General features: G+C 46.9%; 7 protein-coding genes across 7 annotated transcripts; 4 read left to right on the forward strand and 3 right to left on the reverse strand.

Moving 5' to 3' along the window:
• Nucleotides 1-1054: 1054 nt before the first annotated feature.
• N7508_009814 (magnesium transporter CorA family protein) lies at nt 1055-2239 on the forward strand (the record flags this gene model as incomplete). The annotated part of the gene is made up of 2 exons (XM_058467877.1): nt 1055-1611; nt 1666-2239. 2 exons carry the CDS (start codon nt 1055-1057, stop codon nt 2237-2239), a joined length of 1131 nt encoding a protein of 376 aa, XP_058315723.1.
• A 291-nt stretch (nt 2240-2530) lies between these two features.
• On the reverse strand, nt 2531-4243 carry N7508_009815 (cytochrome P450; the record flags this gene model as incomplete). The annotated part of the gene is made up of 5 exons (XM_058467878.1): nt 2531-2696; nt 2745-2911; nt 2975-3289; nt 3345-4130; nt 4181-4243. 5 exons carry the CDS (start codon nt 4241-4243, stop codon nt 2531-2533), a joined length of 1497 nt encoding a protein of 498 aa, XP_058315724.1.
• Nucleotides 4244-5172: 929 nt separating this feature from the next.
• N7508_009816 (uncharacterized protein) lies at nt 5173-5763 on the forward strand (the record flags this gene model as incomplete). Its single annotated transcript, XM_058467879.1, has 1 exon — nt 5173-5763. The coding sequence occupies one exon, from the start codon at nt 5173-5175 to the stop codon at nt 5761-5763; it is 591 nt and encodes a 196-aa protein (XP_058315725.1).
• A 4641-nt stretch (nt 5764-10404) lies between these two features.
• On the reverse strand, nt 10405-12404 carry N7508_009817 (stress-regulated transcription factor RPN4; the record flags this gene model as incomplete). Its single annotated transcript, XM_058467880.1, has 2 exons — nt 10405-10466; nt 10517-12404. The coding sequence occupies 2 exons, from the start codon at nt 12402-12404 to the stop codon at nt 10405-10407; spliced, it is 1950 nt and encodes a 649-aa protein (XP_058315726.1).
• Nucleotides 12405-16293: 3889 nt separating this feature from the next.
• N7508_009818 (uncharacterized protein) lies at nt 16294-16552 on the reverse strand (the record flags this gene model as incomplete). The annotated part of the gene is made up of 2 exons (XM_079040914.1): nt 16294-16456; nt 16500-16552. 2 exons carry the CDS (start codon nt 16550-16552, stop codon nt 16294-16296), a joined length of 216 nt encoding a protein of 71 aa, XP_078897038.1.
• Nucleotides 16553-18473: 1921 nt separating this feature from the next.
• On the forward strand, nt 18474-19268 carry N7508_009819 (uncharacterized protein; the record flags this gene model as incomplete). The annotated part of the gene is made up of 1 exon (XM_058467881.1): nt 18474-19268. One exon carries the CDS (start codon nt 18474-18476, stop codon nt 19266-19268), a length of 795 nt encoding a protein of 264 aa, XP_058315727.1.
• Nucleotides 19269-20968: 1700 nt separating this feature from the next.
• On the forward strand, nt 20969-21757 carry N7508_009820 (sulfotransferase family protein; the record flags this gene model as incomplete). The annotated part of the gene is made up of 1 exon (XM_058467882.1): nt 20969-21757. One exon carries the CDS (start codon nt 20969-20971, stop codon nt 21755-21757), a length of 789 nt encoding a protein of 262 aa, XP_058315728.1.
• Between the last annotated feature and the right edge of the window lie 38 nt (nt 21758-21795).

Raw genomic sequence — 21795 nt, forward strand, 5'->3', positions numbered from 1 at the left:
CAAAGCTTGATATTCAGCTTCGAACCCCGACACCCCCCTCGAGCCGGGGAAGCGAGTGGTCGCCGAAAACGCCCTCGAACTACGTCCAATTACAAAAATAAGCTTCTTCAATAAAAGCCTTACTTAAACAACGCTCAAAAAGCCCACCGAGTCCGCTAAATTCCGCGATTAATCAGGTTTTAAAAGCCTGTCAAAGCACGATGCAATCAGCTGCCTTACTCGAGAAAGAAGTAAGCGATTTACGCGCTGAAAACGAGAAGAAGAGGCAAAAAAGGGCTCGTTCTACAAGGCAAATACCCTCCGGAGAAGGCCTCTCAGTTTTAGAGGCCTCTACTCTAATAGCGCAGTCAGAGCAAGCAGTTTTAGCACCATTGCCCCGCGAGGCAGAGCTAGCTCCGACACCTTCTCAGCCACGTACGAGAGCCTTACCGAAGTGTAGCGTTTGTGGAATTCAGGGTCATAGAATGACTACATGTCCTGATAGATCTCGAGTTTAATTCATTGAATTTAATGGCGTTTTGGTTGAGATAAATGCATTTAAAATTGATTGATTAGGTGGGGTGTCCAGCTCGCTTGTGTGTCCAGCTCGCATGTGAATTACGTTATAACGTTAATGTCTACAGATGACTATATAAACCCGGAGGATCTGTTGTTCCGTGTCCATTATATAATCATACCCCATATAAAAGTCAGTGGTTCTTAACGTACGCTGATTGGCCCATCCAGCTTTTGTACCGACAAAAATGTATGACTTTTGACTTAATACCTGAGCCTGCCTCTCAAAACTTGTCATTAACTGACCGACAAACTATTGTATAAGTATAATATAAGCTGATGGATTTGCCTAGCCGTGTAGGCACTTCAATCATTTGAATAGACAGGAGGGTTTCCTTACAATGTGTGGACGCAGGGAGTACTCCGCCACAATGCCAAGACAGGAGACTTTGGATTATCGCGTTAGGACCTCATTTTTTTTTCTTTCCTCAACACACGTCATTTATACTACTCTCACATTCTACATGAGTCAACAAAAGCTGCTTCGTTATATTCCACCATGGGCTCGACAACGGGCATCCGCGCCGAAGCGCCTGTAGTCGCCCTTGGTAATGGAGACTCTGCTCTCCTGGAAAAGCAGGACACCCCCGAAACAACGCATTGCAGTCTTTTTAGTACCCAGCTCGACGTGATCGCCCATGCCCCCAGCATTCAGTCATTGAAGTCCACATACCCCACCCTCGATCTTCTTCTAAGGACCGATATGCCCAGTGGATTGTGGTGGCTGCATGTTACATCGCCAACCGACGGGGATATCGAGTCGTTATCGCGCATGCTTGATATCCACCCGCTGACTACCGAGGATATCAAGATCCGCGAGCCTCGTGAGAAAACCGAGCTCTTCGGTCCCTATTATTTCGTCTCCTTGCGCCCGCCAAAGCAGCTTGAGGCAGGTGTCCGGGCATCGTCGCTTAGTGTTTACGCCATTGTCTTTCGCGGAGGCATACTGAGCTTCTCCTTTGATGACAGCCAACACACACAAAATGTGCTGGGTCGCATTAAAGAGCAACGAAGCCACTTTCCTTTGACCAGTGACTGGATCTGCTATGCCTTAATGTAGGACGCTGTCATAACCACATCGATATAGAACCTTATGCTAACGAACCCCAGCGACGATATTGTAGACGGCTTTGCCCCCTTCATAAACCGCATCCAAGCTGGCTTGGAAGTCATGGAGGACAGCGTGTCAGTCACACGGCCCGACGACATTGGTCTGGCCCTCCAGAGCATCTTCAAATCTCGCAAAGAGGTCATTCGCATCCGCCAACTTTTACACGAGAAGACCGATGCCATTCAGTGCTTTGCTCGTCACTGTGGAACCTTTGGGGCTGCGCCTACTGAAGTTGGAGTCCACTTGAGTGATATCCAGGACCACATCTTGACCATGTTATCAAACTTGGCAAATGCGGAGCAGATGCTGTCACGCTTGCAATCCAAGTACCTGGCCCAGATATCATTTGATTCCACGCGCATCCGCAACGAGATCGCGGCCGCCCTAAGCCGACTGACGGTTGTCGGGGTTGTCGTGGTCATGATGCAGGTCATAACCGGTCTTTTTGGAATGAACATAGAAGTTCCTGGACAATATGTGAAACACCTGGCTTGGTGGCCTAGTATTTTGGGGCTTATTCTCGGTCTTCTAGTGTTGCTGTTTATTGTTGCGAAAAGAATTAATGCGATATAATAGGCTTGGTCTTTACCGCCTATTGAGTGAATGAAATCACTTAAATTATACAAAGTTACTTGCTTTAGTATCCACGAGCTGGACACCAGTAGGGTATCTACCCCAGAAGGGTATCCAAAGCCGCCCGTGGACAGGTTTGGACATGTCCATAAATGGGTCGCTTGGACTTTTGCGAGGTCGAGAGTAGCCACAAAACCAAAAAAGAACAAAAGATTCGACCTTTAAAATGAACTTCAATAATAGTCACAAACACCGCTTGATATATTTGTTTCAAAGTAAATTCATAGGAAGTCATGAAGAGCTCTGTGCCTTTGGTGTTAAACACACCTTCAAGGGGCCCTTCTGCCACATCAAGAAATTTTTCTGTAGAATCCAGTCCTGGCTTTCATCTGCAATCTTCATATCAAAGTTGAAAATTACTAGAGCAAGAATGAGGCGCATTTCACTATATGCAAGACTGGGATATGGTTAGCATATTTATAATAAAGTCGAAATGGCCACATACTTCCTTCCGAGACAATTTCTGGGGCCAAGATGGAATGGCTGGAAGACATCTCGACAATCGGTCGCAAACTTAGGACTCTCCAACCAGCGTTCGGGGTGGTATGTGTTAGGTTTACTGAAATATTCTTGACGGCGGTAAAGAGCCCATTGATGGATTGAGAGAAATGTCTTTACTCCACGTGTTAGTACATGATCGATTACGATGTTTAGACAAATGATGAAAACACTTACATCCTGTGGAATGTATTCGCCCAGGACAGTAGATCCCCCTGTTGGGCAGACCCGAGGAAGACCATTGGCGATAGGAGGATACATACGCATGCCCTCGTCGAGACAGGCAAGCATATATGAAAGTTTGTTTACACTTATCAGGTTGATGTCATCCTGGCTTTGGAACGTTGAGCGAACTTCGCCCTTCAAATTCTCGTAGGCTTCGGGGTTTGTGAGGAGTAAGTAAGTCACTCCACTCAATAACGATGCCGTGGTTTCAGAGCCACCAATGATCAGGATTTCAGCATTTGCAACCAGCTTCTCCAGATTGAGCTCCTATATTTATTAGAAGAGGCAAAAATTCTAGGCACTTTTGGTGGCTATGACGTACCAGCTCATCCTTTTTTACCAACAGACCTTCGATGAGGTCGGGACGTTTTTCGGCTATAGACATCCGGCGCAGCATTTTAGCTTTGGTTAGATTGGTATGCTTATGCTGGGCGTCTTTCAGGGATTGAGGGACAAAGGACAGCAAGAGCTTTTTTATCAAAGGAAAGAATGACAGTGCTTGCAGGATTGTACCCAGACGCCCTGAATCAAAAATGCTTTGGATCCAGCCGTCGTAGCTCGAATCTTCCAGACAGCCAAACGGCTCGCCGAATGCCAGATCCCCAATGATGTCAAAGGTGGTAAAATTATACCAGTCAGAAAGTACAACGGGTTCGTCAAGTTCGGCGAACTCCTGTAAATTTTTCAGCAAAATATCAACATACTTTCTGATCATAGGCTCTTGATCTCGCATTCCTTTCTCGGAGAAGCCGTGGGCCATCTGACGACGTAAAAGTTTGTGCTCTCCAGGGTCCTCGTTGACAATGTGCAAAGGCTGCTCAATAGGTCGGTAAAACCAGGCAGCCTTGCCCATCTCGGGTGCTCCATTCTTGTGGCCCATGATGTCCTTCCAGGCATCGGGGTGTGAGAAGGCAAGTTCATCCGGTGCGATGCGAACAATATTACCGTAGCGTTTGTGCAATTTCAGCATATCAAAGGGCAGAGTGCCGCTGGTTGCACGATAGCAATATGGGAGCCGAGAAATGGCGTGGGAGATTGGGCCCGGAAAACGGCTCAATGGGTGGAAGTAAACGTTGTAGATGACTTTTGTCAGAAAGTAAACAGACAACTGCAGCGGTTAGAAAACTTGTACTGTTTAACTCAGGAGACATAGAATACCGAGGAAACAGCCAGCCCTAGTGCATACTTTGGGTCCAGCGACAGAGTGATTGATTGAAGCATTGTCGATCGCTGTGTTAGACGAGTCCGGTCTTGGTCCAGACCAGGACAGCTTATGTACTTTGTCATAATCCCATGTCTCCGTTCAAAGGACGCATAGTCCCGCACCGCTCCTAAACCTTCAATCTAAAAAATTAACAATTAAAAGGTATGATTGATCGGCACGGTCAAGAAGGAATACGAACCCGAAGCCGATCCCGAAGCCGAACTCGACCCGTTCTTCCGCAAATAAATGCCAAGCAAAAGTATACCGTACTGGGCACGAAAAGCAGTCGAAAGTTGAAGGATTAACCCTATCTTGAGACTATGGCCAATACTCGAGCTTTCCATGGTAAAAGCTTAAGCCTAGCTTGATGCAAACGTTATTGGGGTCAGCTAAGGCTCGGTCAAGCCTGTCGATCATTAATCCTTGCAGAGTTCGTCTCCAAAGATGGCAGTCATGCGTGTATGTACTAGTGATAAGTCGAAGCCCCCGAATTTTGGATTATTTCAGGCTCATCTCTTCAAAATGGCTGCCTAGGCTTCTGTCTTTATAAACACTCCTACAACGGGATCACTGACAGCCCATCCATTCTCCAGTCGATTCTCAATCTCGCCACTTCACAGGAATCATCTGGCCATGGCGTCTAGACAATGCGAACTATACTTGTATACTGTGAATCTCCCTCTTGCATTGATCGCAGTCATCAGTTTCTCGGGATTGGCGACTATCCACTGCTATCGAGTGATCCAGACCAAACGTTGGATTAACATATTCTTCGTGCTTGGTGCATTCAGTGAGTAAACATCAACGATGGTGGCCAACAATTGTCTGACTTCCACTAGTGCAACTAGCAGGCTATACCGCACGCACATTCTCGACACAAGACTCCTGTAATCATGCAGCCTATGGCATCCAATCAGTCCTCTTGCTCCTTGGGCCAAGCTCGATCATGATCTCTGTCAATTTGGTGCAGACCGAGTTTTACCAAGCACTCGGCGCTGGAAAGTTTTGCTGGTTTCCAATTACATGGCAACGGATAGGCTATTCCACCATGAATGCGATCTTGATTGTCCTGCAGGCCATTGGAGGTATAATGGTTGTGGCATCCAATTCCCGCATTACCATTGCCTTAGCAACCAAGATGACCATTTCCATCTACGTTGCGCAGACCCTTTTCTGGGCATTTACTTTCGCAGAGAACATCTACATGTCTATTCGATTGCGTCGTGACCCGACTTATCCTAGCCAAACTCTATATTCTCGTTGGAGATCCTGGAATCAGCTTTTCGGCCTCTCTATTTCTATCATTGGTCTCGGCCGCAATGTGATGCGTTTGACAATGGCTGGTGGAATCCCATTTCTGGTCGAAAATGAATGGCCGACCTATGCTTTTGACGGCTACCAGATGGTCGTGGTCCTGGGCGCCTGGGCAATCTGGTATCTGCCAGAGAATTGTCGGGGAATTATAAGCAAACCAGACTGGGTGCATCTCAGGACCTTGGAAAGAGTGGAAACACCCGAGGATCGTGAAGAATGTTAAGGCTTGTATATATAAGGAAACGAGGCTATCTAGTCGAAGATACGAATACAGTTGGCTTGTTTTCCGCCTCCACTTGGGCAATCGGGAGTGAAACAAATTCACAATTCAATGTGTCCCTTAGACTTCTTCCTTTGGCCATGGGGTTCGAGGCCTGCGTGCATTGAGAGGCAATCATTGAAATCCGAACCCGAGTATGATTTGTCTTTTGTGTTTAGTCGGACTCACTTAATCCTCGTGCGGCACTCCTAGGGTGGGGAAGGATCCCGTGGAATTACCATGTTCTCAAGTCGCTATTTATAAAAGTGGACCGCGACCTGCGCTTACGATGAAATTATCAAAGGAGCTAGGCCTAGAAGCTGGTACGGCATATATAATTATTTTCAACGCACCCAAAAAAGCTCAGTACTTCATTCAAGAACTTACTCTTGTATTTGCCGATCTACCTAGGTGCAGAGGGAGAGGAAGTCATATCGGGTGGACACAGGCTTACAAAACTCTCAATCTCGGGACCATGGCCATGATCCTGAAAATCCCACCGACACTTTTCAAATTGTTGAGAAAAGTAAAGCAACGGACACAAATATGGAGGTATTCTGGGAGGAGCCCTTGAATCAAGATCCTGCGAGTCCCGTGAATTGGGGAGCCATTCGTAGATGGGTTATCATCCCTATGATTTCGTCTATAACATTTTAACATAAGTCAGGGAGCGCTCTGCATATCTATGACGAAACCAATATCTTGTATTGATGGACCTAGCCCTTTGGCATCTTCTATGTTTACGCCAGGTGTACCGGATGTTATGGTGGACTTCGACAGCAATTCAAACCTCTTCACAACCTTCGTCGAGGCTGTATATATATTGCTGATTGGGAATAGTGCTCCTCTAGTGGGGTGCTGGAAAACTGTCTGAGTAGAGGTAGAAATTATTTCGAATATCACTGTACTGCTACACCGATGAGATTGACAATAGGTCTTGAATTGCTATGCTCCCTAAGTAGCGATTTGAACAAGCTCGCATACATGGCCTAATCTCACAACATCGTGCCTCATGCAACAAAAACGCTGGTTTCCACGTGAGTATGCTGATGCCTAGACAATAAGCACAATACTTTGGCCCAAGGCGACGTTCAAGTCAGCCTCGCCGTTGATCTGGCCAATCCTGAGTTGGAGTCTGATAATGTGTGGTGGAAGAGTGACGGAGGATGAGAATCCCTCGCTTTCACCCTGTCTATTGTGCACTCGCCCTTCTCAATACTAGTCGCGCGACGATAAAGCGGCCACCATGTTTGGCCTATATATTTCTTTTCAGCACTACATCTAGTACATACGACCACAGGGTGTGGAGAACAGGGCTTCCCGTCCGCTCAGCCGTACTTAAGCCACACGCCGGTAAGTTAGTAGTTAGGTGGGTGACCACTAGCGAATCCTTACTGTTGTATGTTTTTATTTTTGCATTCTTTTCTGTAGTTTTTCATTTATTCTGCACTGCAATGAAAGGTGATGAGTGGTTTTGTCTAGGGGGTTAATCGGCTATTTCCTCAGGCTCATGTACGTAGACTTGGCTTTCCGAGCTCCAGGAGTCGTACAACCAACCATCGCATTCTGCTCAAGATCTGTGGGCGCCATACAAAGCGTAACCAAGAGAATCCACTCTTGCCTTTTAATGATAGTTAGGGCGTGGTTGGTCAATAGTCAACAGTTTGGCTGGTTGTGCTTGAGAGGTAACCCATCTTTTATTTAACTCTGCCATGTTAATTGTATTGCCGACCATCTAAGACAGAAAAAAAATTGTCGACGAAGGAAATGTCGCATGTATAAGATGCAGGAAAGGACTTAAGTCGCAAGGCGAGTTGCGGCACTCGAACATGCAGCAGTCGAGGCGAGACGGGAGAGGCAAAGGAGGCCGAATAAAAGTCCTGAAACAGTATACACTTTGATGCTTTCCTATGTGGCACTCAATGACACTTTCTATGCTTTTGTGAAGGAGGGGATTGATCACAACCCAGTGACAGTAACAGTATTATCAGCCCGATCAAGTAGTTGTCTCTTCGGTTCAGTAGTCCGATCAGTTGTCTAGCATTTCTCGATGAGAATCATCAATCATGAGAATCGAGGATACGTCTAATCTATCACTGTTATCATGAGTTGTTGTGCTCATTTTAGATATGCGTTTTCTTTTTCATGTGAACTGTGAGGCCTTTGCTGTCTATTTTGGTTCTGTACTGTACTACACCATTTAATTGTAATCAAAATGACCTTTAGAAGATCTACTACAATAGAGTATCCGTCACTGTGACTCTATCCCTCCTCGATAACCTGGAAAATGGCGTGCAATCCTACACTACCCATACATGCAGTGCAGAGCCGTAACCACAAGAATAAGCCACAAACGTACCCCCAACCCAAAATAGAGCAAGCACCCCTATCCCAAGCCACATATGTAAGCCCCTAATGAAAAACAATAATACCCCTCAATACCTGCCCTAAACCAACATAAACATGAACAGCAAAGTCAAAAACTAAGACGCGACTAAGAGCATCATCAAAAAGCCACAAGCCCCACCAACCGACCGTTTCATTTCCAAACTTCCCCTCACAGGCTAATTCAGTAGTACGGGCACAGATCAACAACGCAATCAGAAATGACAGACGAGTTCGTACCAAGCCACACCTCCACTAAACCCACAACACCAAACCCACCACAATTACAGTAACCCCACCAATCCCACGGGTATAAACTCCACCCTACAATACATGTAGTACAATACAATAACGTGCTCCACAATCTCCACTACCCGCGAATGCGAGAGCGAGAATCGAACAGTAATTCGCGCTATGGACTTTGTACTCCATATGTACTCCGTCCGCCCCGTAAGCTGTAAGCTGAGCTGAGCTCAGCTGTAAAAAAATATTGTATTGTAGATCCAGGATCCCCGACCCACGCGACACGCGAGACAAGCCATGGGCCCATAATCCGGTGTCGTTCTTTCCAATGAGATAGGGGTTTCTTTCGATATCCCTCCACGCTGGTCTGTACGGAATTAGGGGTCCACATGAGCCTGGGATTGACATTGGATTTGCGTGCGATTGGCATGGGGTGAGCTTTCCACTGCAGGGAACTTCATTTTGGTTTTGGATTTGGGGTCGGGGTAAATGTAAAGTGGGGGTAAGGGAATAGGGAGGGGAGTACTCCGCATGTCCAGAGGTCCATGTTCCTAGATGTGTACGTGTACAGAGTAGGCAGGGGATGTCCCACAGGGTGAATACTGTGTCTGATTTGTTGGATTGCAGGTTTGCTCTAGGGATGAATTCAAGATTGGATCACAATGACAATAATTATGATCGGTGTTAATACAATCGAACCAAGTTCAACCAACGTCTACGTTAACCGTCGCTTTTCACTTTAAACTAAACCGGGGAGCAAGGATAAAATCACCCGAAACCTTGACAGCTACTATACGGCTCATGTACTCACTATCTCCAGCTCCATCCTGCACTCAATGTCAAACCCAAATCCGAAAAGGAGATAGTACGAGTTGGGGTTGAAATCGACAATGACATTAAGAGAACAATGATTGGACTGGAGTATACAACACCCGTCCAACATACGTAAACCACACAAAATACCCAACCGAAAGCGACGAAACCCAAGGATCTTCCAAATCGAACAATAACCACCTCAGAGCCAAGTTTCAAACTAAATCTAAATAATGAATCCAAGTCACAATCCCTCCATAATTATGTATCTCATATCTTATCAGCCCAAATCCAAGTGGTTCACGAATCATGCGAACCAGGGTCCGCGATCGGGTGTCTACGCAATGATGGGATCATACATGTCAATGGAGGTCTTGGCACGAAACTACAAGTTCAGATTCATTGCAAGAACATTACCTTTAGAATTAGTTTTGAGACTCATCAGCTGTTCAAGCATAACTTGTAAGATGGATTCAGAACTGGATATTATCCTTGAGAACGTGGGGGCTATGATACTATTATGATAATATTATGATTCTGATTGTCCCGATGACTGATGACATCTGTGAATGTTGTTGTGTTACTGTACTACTCTTAAGCGGGTAGTGACATACTCTATCTAACAAGGGTATACGCATATTGTGGCTGAGATGGTACCTAGGTACGAGAAATTGAAACCGTGAATCAAGGGATGGATGTACATACATGCAGTAGTAAAGAGGGGAGATAGCAGTGTGTTTCAGACTATCGCGATCAACAATGACCATACAGTGAATGTGATGAACGTCCAAGTAAAACGGTTTATTTAATGTAATTCCAACAGATCCCAATGTTCAGCTAATGTACATTTTTTTTGGGAGGAATGTACTATAGTACAAGAGAACCAGCAACTGTACTGCGCTTCGCTTGTAAACAAAACGCGAAAAACAAACCAAAGCCGAAGCCAAAAAGAAAACAATATACACCAGTCAACACCATATATCCGTTTCCATAACCATAACCGTACAATGCAACGCATGCAACTCGTAAATCGTACACAAATAAAATAAGAATACACATCGTCATGATGACGAGCCCCGGATTTTGCAGGGGCCCAAAAGTGGGGCGATGGGCCCTATGACGTTCGGCATGCCGATCCGGTGGACCATGACGTAGAAGGCGCGCTCAATCTCTCCTCCTGCGCTGCTTGCCTGGCCAGTCGATTTCGGGATGCACCACTCGCATGTCTGTAATTAATTAGTTTGGGAATGTAATAGATCAACGGGGTGTAACTTACGTCTTGTCAGAGCATCGTTTCGACTGAATGTTTTGTCCTCGTTACAGATGTGACAGCGGACCTTTTGCTTGCCCGCCGTGTGGATCGTATGTTCATGTCGGGTAAGATCGTAGGGTCGGGAGAATACTGAATTGCACGCTTTGCCCGTTGATGGGTTGATGCGCTCGCACCGGTGCGGGCCGGCTTGGGAATTGCGTAGTGTGGTGTCGCGGCTGATGAGGTGGCCGCCCGGTGTAGTTTGACGGTGGGCTTCACGCTTGTGGCGCTGTAGACGAGAAGGAGAATCGAAGCGAGATGCGCAGCCGTGATAGGTGCAGGTATAGGTGCCAGCGTCGGAGGTGGTGTTGCTCGGTCGGGGAATCTCCATTGACATGTTGACCTGGGCCTGCGGCGAGGTCTCGCTGGATTCCACCGATAGAGATGGGAAGTCGGGAGTTTGCTGCAGCAGGTTGTTCTGCGAAGGACGGTGGCTGGGAGGCTGAGCGAATGCGAATTGAGGCTGCGACATGGCGGTGGTATATTGCGGGAAGGCTTCCACTGGTCGCATTGAGCCACTGTCGCGTCGCAAACCAAGAGCATCACCCAAGTTGAAGTCACCCTGGGGCATACCGGAGGGGAACAGAGCTGGAAGAGCTGGGTCCTCACCATCCTGGAAATCCAAGACTGCGTCCTTGGGGGACATGGTCTTGATATCTCCGGTAGCGTTGGGCTGAGATCGGTTCATTCCTTGCATGGCATTCTGTGTCATCGGCACACTGGTGGCCATCTGAGGCTGCTGCATGTTGCTACCCATGTCACCGGCGAAAGGAGAAGAAGGGCGGAAAGGCGAACGATCCCGGCGGTTGGCGGGAGATTGAGAGCGAGCAGACATATGTCCCTGGTTGGCAGCCTGGAGGCGATCGGCCATAAAATTGCGCGGATTGAGCTGATTTTGAGCCATTTGCTTGTTCATTTGGGGAGCACCCATGATAGCAGGGTTGTAAAGCTCATCCTGGTAGATATCGGAAATGGTCCTGTCCAGCTTGGGAACTCCCATTGGCATACCGTTAGAGGTGTATTCTGCGTCGACTTGTAAGTACTGGTCCATCCACTGGCTGATCATTCCATTCTCACCATTCATCTTAGCTGCATCTTCGAGCTCATCCAAGCTTGTCTGAGGAGTCACTGGTGAGTTGTGGCTCATAGTTGACACTGAAGGCGCCAGAGAGTAATCGCTCTGCAGCTGCTGGGGAGGGGACTGCTTCTGCTGGTCCATGATGGCCTTTCTCATCGCAGACTCGGCATCGGCGTTGTGGCCATCCTGGGAGGAAGGATCAAAATTCTGGAAGGGTGTCGCAAGGAAGGAGTTCTGAAGCGGGGTTTGCACTGGCGTGGGCAACGGCTTGTTGGAGCTGTTGGAACGACGGTGGAAGTTGTTGGCGGGTGATGGAGGCGAAGTGCGCTTCTGTACACCGGCGTATGGAATGCGCGCAGGGCTCAACAACTGCAAGTTGCTATCCCACCCTTGGTTGGTGGCGAGAGGCTGTTGCGCCAACATTGGAGTATAGTATTGTTGAGGGTACTGAGGAAGATAGTGAGGCGAATTGGAACCCTGGATGTCAAACGACGGGTTGTAAGAAGAAGCTGGGGTCATTGAAGGAGCCCCAAACGACTGAGAGTCCGACGTTTGCGGGTAAGGAATAGAGAAGGTCGGAGAGGAGAAGGAAGGCGAGGAAGGTGCGGAAGATGGCGGAGAAAGCTGTACACTAGGGTGGCACTGGAACGGCGATTGCAGGCGTTGACAGTTGTACTCTGAATATAACTCAGGTGGATACTGGTCGTCTTGTATGATGATGTCCTCTGAGTTGTATGGATCGGTGATGAGACCCTTACGTGGGTACATAAGCATTATGGTGGGGGACGTCAGAGGGTTCGCCACCGGGGAAGGCGAGCTTTTATATGTATCCGAGGGCGCAAAATCCGAATAAGATTTCCTGATCAATTGCCGTGTGGGTTTGTAAGAGACTTTGGTTCGAAGCTTGGGGTAGCGAAGAGTCTGGAAATGTCGGGAGGCTGATCGAATGATTGAGTAGTAAAGTTGGGTTGGTACTGGGTGAGGTTGAGTTTGGTTCTGGGTAATGACTCGACCGGAGGAAAGTTAGGAGATATATGATATCAAGAGTTGGAAGTATGAGTAATGAAAGAGAGGGAGGGAGACCTTATAAGTAGGCCATGACCTCACAGGTAACGGAGTGACCGAAATACCGTATAGGATCTTACACTAGTCCAGATCGAGAGTAGCCCGGTAATATTACATACCATACCGAGTCCACTGATCTGGGGATCTTCGTGGCTTACATGAGCAAGCCACACTCCACCAGTGGGCATCAACATGAATTATTTATTATTATTTTATTATTATTTTATTGTACTTATCTATGTGAGTATTGGACTTGGACTTCCAAGTCACACTCACCATTCTGTATTGGACTTCCTGGTAATTTGAAAAACTACACGTACCATGGCCAAGCTCGCTTAGAATTTTCCCTTGCCTAGAACTAGATTACTCGGGTGACCGCGCCAAAATTAGGACGTAGAATGGGGGTGGGTCGGCCGAGGGATTCCTTAGGGCTGAGCCACACCTAGTTTTTCGGGACTTGACATTCGGCCCAACTGTGAGTCAAGCAGAACCTGCTAGAACTGATTGGTAGTCATCACTAGCCGATTACTCAGTGAATTAGTGGATTGTCGGAGAGTTGTGCTCCCCCTTGCGCATCCCCGTATCCTACTGTGCGTCTCTTTCATCCCTGCACTAGCCACATCGAGTGGCTAGTGTCACTTGCTCGGGACCGCCGCCCCAACGGCATGGCATTCCCACATGGGGAAACTAGCATTGGCTTGTCCACGTTCCCCCAACTGCTATCTGTAGATCGGATCTGCAGACTTGGTTGAGTGTGGCTGTGAAGTAAGTCATTGTCTTGATATGTCTCCAATCGGCGGGTTCCGATGAGACTTTTCAGCCGTCGAGTCAGCTGACCATGGCATGATAGTGCAGTCGGACAATGCAGTCCATGGATCGTTGACCAGCTGACTCGATCTTGAGTCACCCCACGATATTGTGACTAGTACATGGACAACTGCATTTCGATGGTAAGCGCTTGTCTCTAGTTCGCGATAGGCTCGGCGGGAAACGCCCATTTTGGGACTGGAATGGTCACATGGTCAATCGACTCATATGTGACTATGTACTAACAACCACCTAATCAGGTATGTCTAGATTCTAGATGTAGAATATAGTAGATGTCAATGTAAGAAAATTTAATTAAAACAGTAATTAAAAATGTGAATGGGATAGAATTTTCCCTGTAGATCAGATCCCTCTGCCACGCGGAACTGTTAGCCGTGCAAAGTGTGAAAAATGCACTGCAGGTCAGACTCAAAAAAATTCTACTAGCGCTGTCAGTCGCCGACCGTGCATATGGCTTTGGCTCTAATTGAATATCAGATCGGATCGAGGGGCTCCGAGCCGAACACGCGAAAGGGTGGCAAATCCCGATTCTTTCACCTGAGCATTCCCTTAGACCAACAATGAGACACTACTGCAGACCATTAGCATACTGCAACTAGCCATGTGACCAGAATGTTGAGAATCGGCAAGTCCTCGGATGAGCCTCTAACCCCGGTCTGGACAGGCCGAGACGGGTCCGGGGGTGTGCCGTGTCTACCGAACAGTCTAGCCCATCTCCGGATTCTGCACTTCTGCAGTCTTCTTAGATCCGAGATCTTGGCGTCGAGTACACCTGCTAACACAGAAACACCCTTAACCCCGAAACAAAGTGTGCACATGAAGACGTGGCTTCGGGCTTCTCGGGTTACTCGATCCAAAGTCTGGGGGTGGCAAGTTGAGCGCCAGCACCAGCTGATCCAAGTGTCCAGCCCACATAGATTAGATCAAAATGGAGTATAAACAGGGAAATCAGACGTGACCGCAGTCTGCGCATGTACCTGGTGTAAAGCACCTTCCCAAACCAAACAAGAATAAGCGACCTTCTACATCAAGCCAGCACACACCCGACTTGAGCACAAACCCCAACGCCGTTACCAAAACAGAACCCCTGCATGAGAAAAATTTTCCCATCGGCAAGCAATCCCGACCAAAAAAAGTGTCAGCACTCTAATCACCTGAGCTGGGTTTTCGGGCAGCATGAACAAGCCCTACAGACCAACTAGCGAGACTAAAATCTCATATTTAGAAACAGCCTAATGCAAGGAAAAAATTTTCGATGCTTTTCATTGGTGTTTGTTGTAGGTGTACAGCCACAAAGTCGGTATTGCCGTTACGCTGTTCCCCGTTGCCGGTTTAGCCTTGTTACGGTATTTATGGCTGCAGGTGTGCGTCTGCATGTATTGGTCATTTCCAGACCTTTCCAGAAGGGGATGTATTAGTGGCTGAGGCCTTTCCTGGTTGGGTTTGGTGCGGTTGTTTTCGGGCTTCTGGAAGCTTGCTATTTTCGTGCCGGAATGTCGGCCTCCGGGTATCGCCGTAAGTTGGTTTTTGGTTTTTTCTTTCGTTTCGGGGCTTTTTTGTTGAGTTTTCTTTGGCTGCATGATTGAAGAGTTTTCATGCTGCGTTGTGATTGTCATTAATGGACATTGATTGCATGTGTGGCTTGGTTATTTGTAATTCTGATTATGCTATCATTGTCCACCATGACTCAGTAGCTGTCACGTGGCTTGTGGTACACGTACATACTGTATTCGTCAGCTAGGATCAAAGACTGCGATAATTTTAGTAAAAGTGTTTGGAATTCTCTCCTTGGCGGATCGAGGCTTATGCAGCTTGTTGCAGTGATAGGGTGCAAGGGGTGCCAGTTGTTTTATTTGGTTGCCTACTTGACATTTTTCTAGAAGCTAGACACGCTATGTGAGGAATGCTACAGTTTCAGCTGGAATGTTTGGAGGGGTTGGTATTTTACTTTCAAGGGAGTCAACCTTACATGTGATCAAGGGTCGAATTTTATCCCTCCTTGTACTCCGTATTGTATCGGACCTCGTAGATTGAGGTTTGAAGGGATCTTGACCAAGTCTCCGGGACAGCCACCAGTGCGGCTGAAAACCCATGTGGATTTTGCCTTCAACTTTATTTTGATGCCTAGGTGTGCGAACATTGTTCGTATACCGGTCACTCAAATTGAATTCTGGACATGTTCTGTCGAGGATAAACGCTGTAGAGCTCAGAGCCACTGAGATTACTACGCAGTCTGCTCTCAACAATCCGAAACGCTGAGTGATTCGGTTCTTTTTGTGGTGAAAACAACCCCGTTTCATCTGAGACAATACGTATTGCCAGCCGCGTTGCGTCTTTTATGAGATCAAACTGTTCGTATATTTATATTTACAAAAATAGTAACAACCCTTGTTCGGACTATATACTGTATGGAAGGTGATGTTGAGAGGTACGATGATCACAAGATATATCTTTAAGTTTGAGAGATAGTGTATCCGGCCTTTGCCCTCACATATATATATAAGAGTGGAGAATGGATCGATATTTCATGCAAACACACCAAAGGCCGATACATCTCTCTATAAGCAAAACCCTTCGCCCCCACCTCTAAACTTACCGTAAACACAAGGCGCTTGAACTATTTTGCCAGATCCGACAATGTGACTAACTGAAATGAGTCCGTTTGTTGCCAGCGGATTGTTCTATCAGGGCACTAATATCCGCAGCAAAAACTGGTTGGACGATATGAGACTTTATTGGACGCTACAGGAGAATCCCAGATTTGATCGCATCATGCGAAGTTGCACAACAAAAATATGACGAAAAAAATAAAAACATACAACAGTAAGGATTCGCTAGTGGTCACCCACCTAACTACTAACTTACCGGCGTGTGGCTTAAGTACGGCTGAGCGGACGGGAAGCCCTGTTCTCCACACCCTGTGGTCGTATGTACTAGGTGTTATGGTGAAGGGGACTACATACAGTTCAAATTTACCCGGACTGTGAAGCACTCAGCAGTAGTTGGATAGGTGACCGCCAGCGAATCATTACTATTGTATTTTTTTTCTGTCTGTATATGTAACATATCGTTTGGACTGGAAAATACCAACACAACCATCGGTGGACTATAATCACAACGACCTCGATAGTCCTAATTGTCATCTTGGTCTCTCTGAGACAGTCCTTTCGGGGTAGCCACGCGAAGACTTGGACTTTGAATCGTCCGACGTACGCGACAATTTCTTTCACCTGGAGTCAAATTTTATCAAGGCTATCGAGCTTTCATCACTTCCTTCACCCCACGCATGACAGATGCAAGACAAATTTGCCTTAATCGGATAACAAACGGTCCTCTATTTCTTTGCTAAACCTGGCCGCAGCGATTTCTTTTTATTATGCATTGGAGACTCTGGAACCTCCTTGAGAGTACGGAGCAACAACTTGAATAGACAGAACAATGACTCCAGAACTCATCTGCTGAATGGTCTTTAGAATCGCAGCAACAATACGCGGCTCTTTAGGTCTTGTACAAAATTACGCTGGACGATTATCCGAGGTAAGCTTGTTTGCCTTTATTTCCCTCCGGATCTCAAGCAACTTCAGAGGGCCGAGTCTCTCAACCTTTTCAAATAAGATCTGTCGAATCAATCAAGATCTACGGTGGGAATACTTGGCAGGCCTAGTACACTGCTCGAACGACAGCGCAACGAAGCTCGGCTGCTTACCTTGACCGGAATCTACCTCTCTCAAGACGAAGTAGAGCCAGTATCAGCTGCCGGAGTTGCGAAGATTTATCTTGTCATTTTCACTTCCACTACTTTCAGAGCGAACATTTCCACCTCTTCTACCTGGAAATGTGAATGAGCGGCGGCAGTGTGTGAAATTATTTCAAAGATGGATCGCGAGGGCGGAATGGCACATGGCTGTGATAAATGAAGAATAAAGTGGCGGAAGAGAGAAAATACGGCTCTCAGGCTGTTTTTGTTTTTTGTGGTTCAATGTTTATCACGCAATCAGTATGTGCTTGCCACAATTCGTCAGAGCGCTGAATATGGACCCTCTTCCTTACGAGGGTTCAATAGACTAAGTATCCTTCTCTCTTTTCCCTCTTATGGCCCACAAATGGCATAGAACTACCGATAAGTGGGTATTAGCTTAATATATTGCTACTACTAAGGGTTGGTCCACACTAATGCCTGGGACTAGATGGATAAGGAAACCCGGGTTGATGCTTAGGCGTCAACGCCGTGAATAGATCTGTTCATTCATGAACCCCACTCATGAATAAATCGCTATATAAAAGACCGTCTAAGCTTGTTGTAAAATAAGTCAAAGAGAACATTTTGACCGGAGTGATTGTTCCTCCTTGTTATTTTAGGCGGGAAGGCTCATGAGATCTTCCGATAGCCAGAGCCCACAAGCAACGCAATCAATAGAAATTGGTTGGAGGAGAATAGAATAACCAAGAGGCTCCGGTTGTGTTTCAATCAATCTCTGGATTCCATTCGCAAGCTAAATTTAGTTCTATCCTAATTGAAATGCCATATTTGCATCAGATAATCGATAGTGTCCTTGCTTTTATGGTAGATACTACTTTTTTCTCGTCCATGGGCAGCCGATAGGCAGCCCCGAGGTCTAATTACTCGGGCAGATTCATTTGACTGGTATAGGCGTCTTGCCTGGTATTCCGAAACCGCGATACCCCTGGGCGTTGTTGAGATTTTCTACTTATCAATCACATGCAACCATAACCAATAAAATCCCGAGGTTGATGAGCTCAACATTTAAAGAGGCCCAATCCCACCTGCGATAATACTGTACCAACATTTTCACCAGTTACTAACGGTAAAGTCGTCTGTTGAGGCCAATATGTGTCTATCACTGACCGACGATGAATTTGTAGACATAGTCTACAGTTCGCGCAAAAGCCTTCATTCTTTCAAATCTCTTAAAAAGAGTTCCAACAAAGATGTCACAGGACGGGCTCCCTTTAATGATATTTTTCGACGTTCTGGGGACAATTGTGGAATGGAGGCATTGCATCGCGACCGAACTGCATGCTGCAGCACAAAGGGCTCTGCAAGAAAAAGCTCGAAATTTGAGCGCCGATGTGCGAGAACGTGTTTGTGATATGTCCACCTCTAGCTGGCAGGAGATCGCCGAAGAGTGGCATCGCGAATATATGAAATTCGGAGACACTTACGATACATCTAAGCCCTTTGTCTCAGTAGACGAGTACAACCGCATTTCTTTGGAAAATATTCTCAACACAAGGCTATTTCCAGGTTTATTTGGCGAAGATGATCTCCAAGGGTTGACACTCGCTTGGCACCGACTTGACTCATACCCTGATAGTGTGCCAGGCCTGTCGTTTCTGGGTACTAAATTCTTGACGTCTACATTATCCAATGGAAATGTAAAACTGCTCGAAGACCTGCAAGAACACAATTCTTTGCCTTTCAAGCACATCACCAGTGCAGAGCATTTTGGTGCTTACAAGCCGTCGCCAGAGGTCTATCGTGGTGCTTCTCGCAGATTCGGTCTTGAAAATTCGGAATGTTGTCTGGTCGCAGCCCATCTTGAGGACTTGCAAGCCGCCAAAAAATGTGGCTTTCAGACAATCTACCTTGAAAGAGACTTGGAAGAAGCTTGGGATAGTAAAGACGTTGCGCGAGCCAGGGAAGAGGGATTTGTGGATCTTTGGGTCGAATTTGGAGGCACAGGTCTGATTGAAATTGCTCGATATTATGGAATAGATAGTTGATTTTGAATGAAGTATCTATATATCGCCTAAGTTTAGAATAATATATATACCACATTCTCGACTCAAACTCTCAAGCCAGGTATAAGGCGCCCCGAGGACTGGTCGCGCAACTAAAGTATTCCACCGAGTGGTCCAGCTAGAACACCACCTTAAAAATGAGATTCCACGATCATATATCTCAACAACCAACCTTTCTATGAGTTGGAAAACTTGCAAAAAGAAAACAAAAACATACAACAGTAAGGATTCGCTAGTGGTCACCCACCTAACTACTAACTTACCGGCGTGTGGCTTAAGTACGGCTGAGCGGACGGGAAGCCCTGTTCTCCACACCCTGTGGTCGTATGTATTTAACACATCGCAAGAAGGAATTATATAGAGTTACTACCAGTAATCGCGCGGTTGGTGCACTGTTCCCCTTGACCGATCAACAATAGCAGTTCATGCTAAGACTCATTGATACAGTCCGTACCTTCCCCTTTAAAACGCTCGGCATCTGACCATATTTTGGGCCAATGCTTCATGGCTCAGGCCCATGATGATGCTGAGATTGAAGGTTTAAAATGCGAAGCAATCGAGGGAGAGGGGGGAGGTGGGACTTTTGCTGTCACAGTGCCACGGTCTGGAGTTGAAAAATGGTTATCTAGCCATGGATGTTTATGTGTGTCGGTGTATACCATGTCACGGATTGTACGTGTATTCAATATTGCCCTGCCATAACTAGCTAATGGCTTAGTATATCGCGCAATACATGGTTGATAAATACAGGATCGCACCCCATTATCCTGGGCAGCAGAGTATGGACACTTGCCCGTGGCCATGGGTCTTGAAAAAGGGACTGATAAGGTCCATGAAGAGGATATCTACCCCGAAACCACCTTGAAATAAATAGCGTCAAATGGGCATCATGCGATAGTTGACTTGCTATCAAGCCCGGGGTTTGCCAGTTCTGACCCCAAGTGCAGTGTCACCGAGATAAACCGTGGGAATCATAGTATAGTCAAGCACTTTGTGATAGAGGATTGAGTTGAGCGATTAGGTTGCCTTTGATAAGCTTCTTACATGGGTAGATCATTACCAAAGTACCAGTGACTAGGCGAAAGGGAATAGCTTGGAGAGCTGTTACGTTGACTTTCAGGGCTCAATTCTTATCCCATAAGTTGAGATTTCGGGCTGTGAATTATTGTTATTGCTTAGTATCATCATTCTTGTTATGCGACGGCGAAAGCAAAAAGATCGAAAGCCATCGCTCGTATTCGTACCCCCTGGAAAGGTCCTGGGGGGTAATAACATCGTAGAGGAGCCAAGGAAATATGCGATGCAACGTCGCAATGATTTTGATACATGCTATCTTTATGAAAGTTATGCATGCCTGACAAAAAGAGAGAAAGAAAATGGAATGTGGCAGGCTAAAGTGCCTTCATTGCCCCAAAGGGGGAATCCCGGAGTGGGGGCCGAAAGGATCTCCGAAACTCGCTTTATATCAACCCGCTCCCCCCGACTCCATCTTGATAGCCTCTCGCGAAACATCTGTCTCTCGGGTTATCCAAAATTAGCCCGTGGAAAGCGCAGATCATCAGCGCCCGGGGAGGAAAGGTTACAAAAAAGGGAAATGAGGGACGTCGGTAAACCTGAAACCCCAACACGCCCCAACTCAAACACGACAAGCATAGAGCAACACGTACACGAAACACAGCAAGATGGGCCAAAAACCATCAAAGCCAAAAGAAGGCGCGACAATTCAAGTCATAGGCGCAGGCCTACCACGCACAGGGACGTCATCCTTCAGTCAGGCCTTAGAAATGCTGCTAGACGGCCCAGTCTACCACTGCGGTACGCAATCATCAATGGGCCCACCAGCCGAAATTAAAGGCTGGATACCAATCCTTCAGAAGTGGCTCAAAGGCGACCAGGTCAGTCGCGCGACAATGTTCCCACTCCTGCGCCACCGATTGGGGGGCTACGTTGCCATAACGGATTCCCCAGGCTCTCAGTTCGTCCCAGAACTGATGGAATTGTATCCGGATGCGAAGGTTATTTGCACGACGCGTGATCCGCTTCTCTGGGAACCCAGTATGATGCGTGTACAGAGTCTAACGGGTGTTTGGTTTGCGCGGCTTGCATTGCTTCCGCTGGAGGGCATGCGGCATTTTATTCCTTATGGGCATTTGCTTGCTGCGCAGTGGGAACGCTTGTATGGGGGTGTTTCGGGGTATCATGGCCGCGAGACGTATGAGAGGCATATTGCTTGGTTAACCGAGGTTGTGCCGAAGGAGAGGTTGGTCTTCTTTGATGTTAAGGATGGGTGGGAGCCATTGTGTGAGGCTCTGGGGGCTCAAGTGCCCCCGGACCAGGCGTTCCCTCGCATAAATGATTCCGAGGCTATTGAGAAGACGGTCAAGTATCATTTGCGCAGGGGGTTGACTCGCTGGGCTGTGGCTTTTGCTGTTCTTGGCGTTGGGATTGCGGCTTGGCGCAAGTATTGGTGAGAGGTGGACATGTCAATAGGCTATGAAGAATGAGTTAA

Source organism: Penicillium antarcticum, assembly GCF_028974205.1.
Source record: "Penicillium antarcticum strain IBT 31339 chromosome Unknown utg000009l_segment0_segment0, whole genome shotgun sequence".
NCBI lineage: Eukaryota > Fungi > Ascomycota > Eurotiomycetes > Eurotiales > Aspergillaceae > Penicillium > Penicillium antarcticum.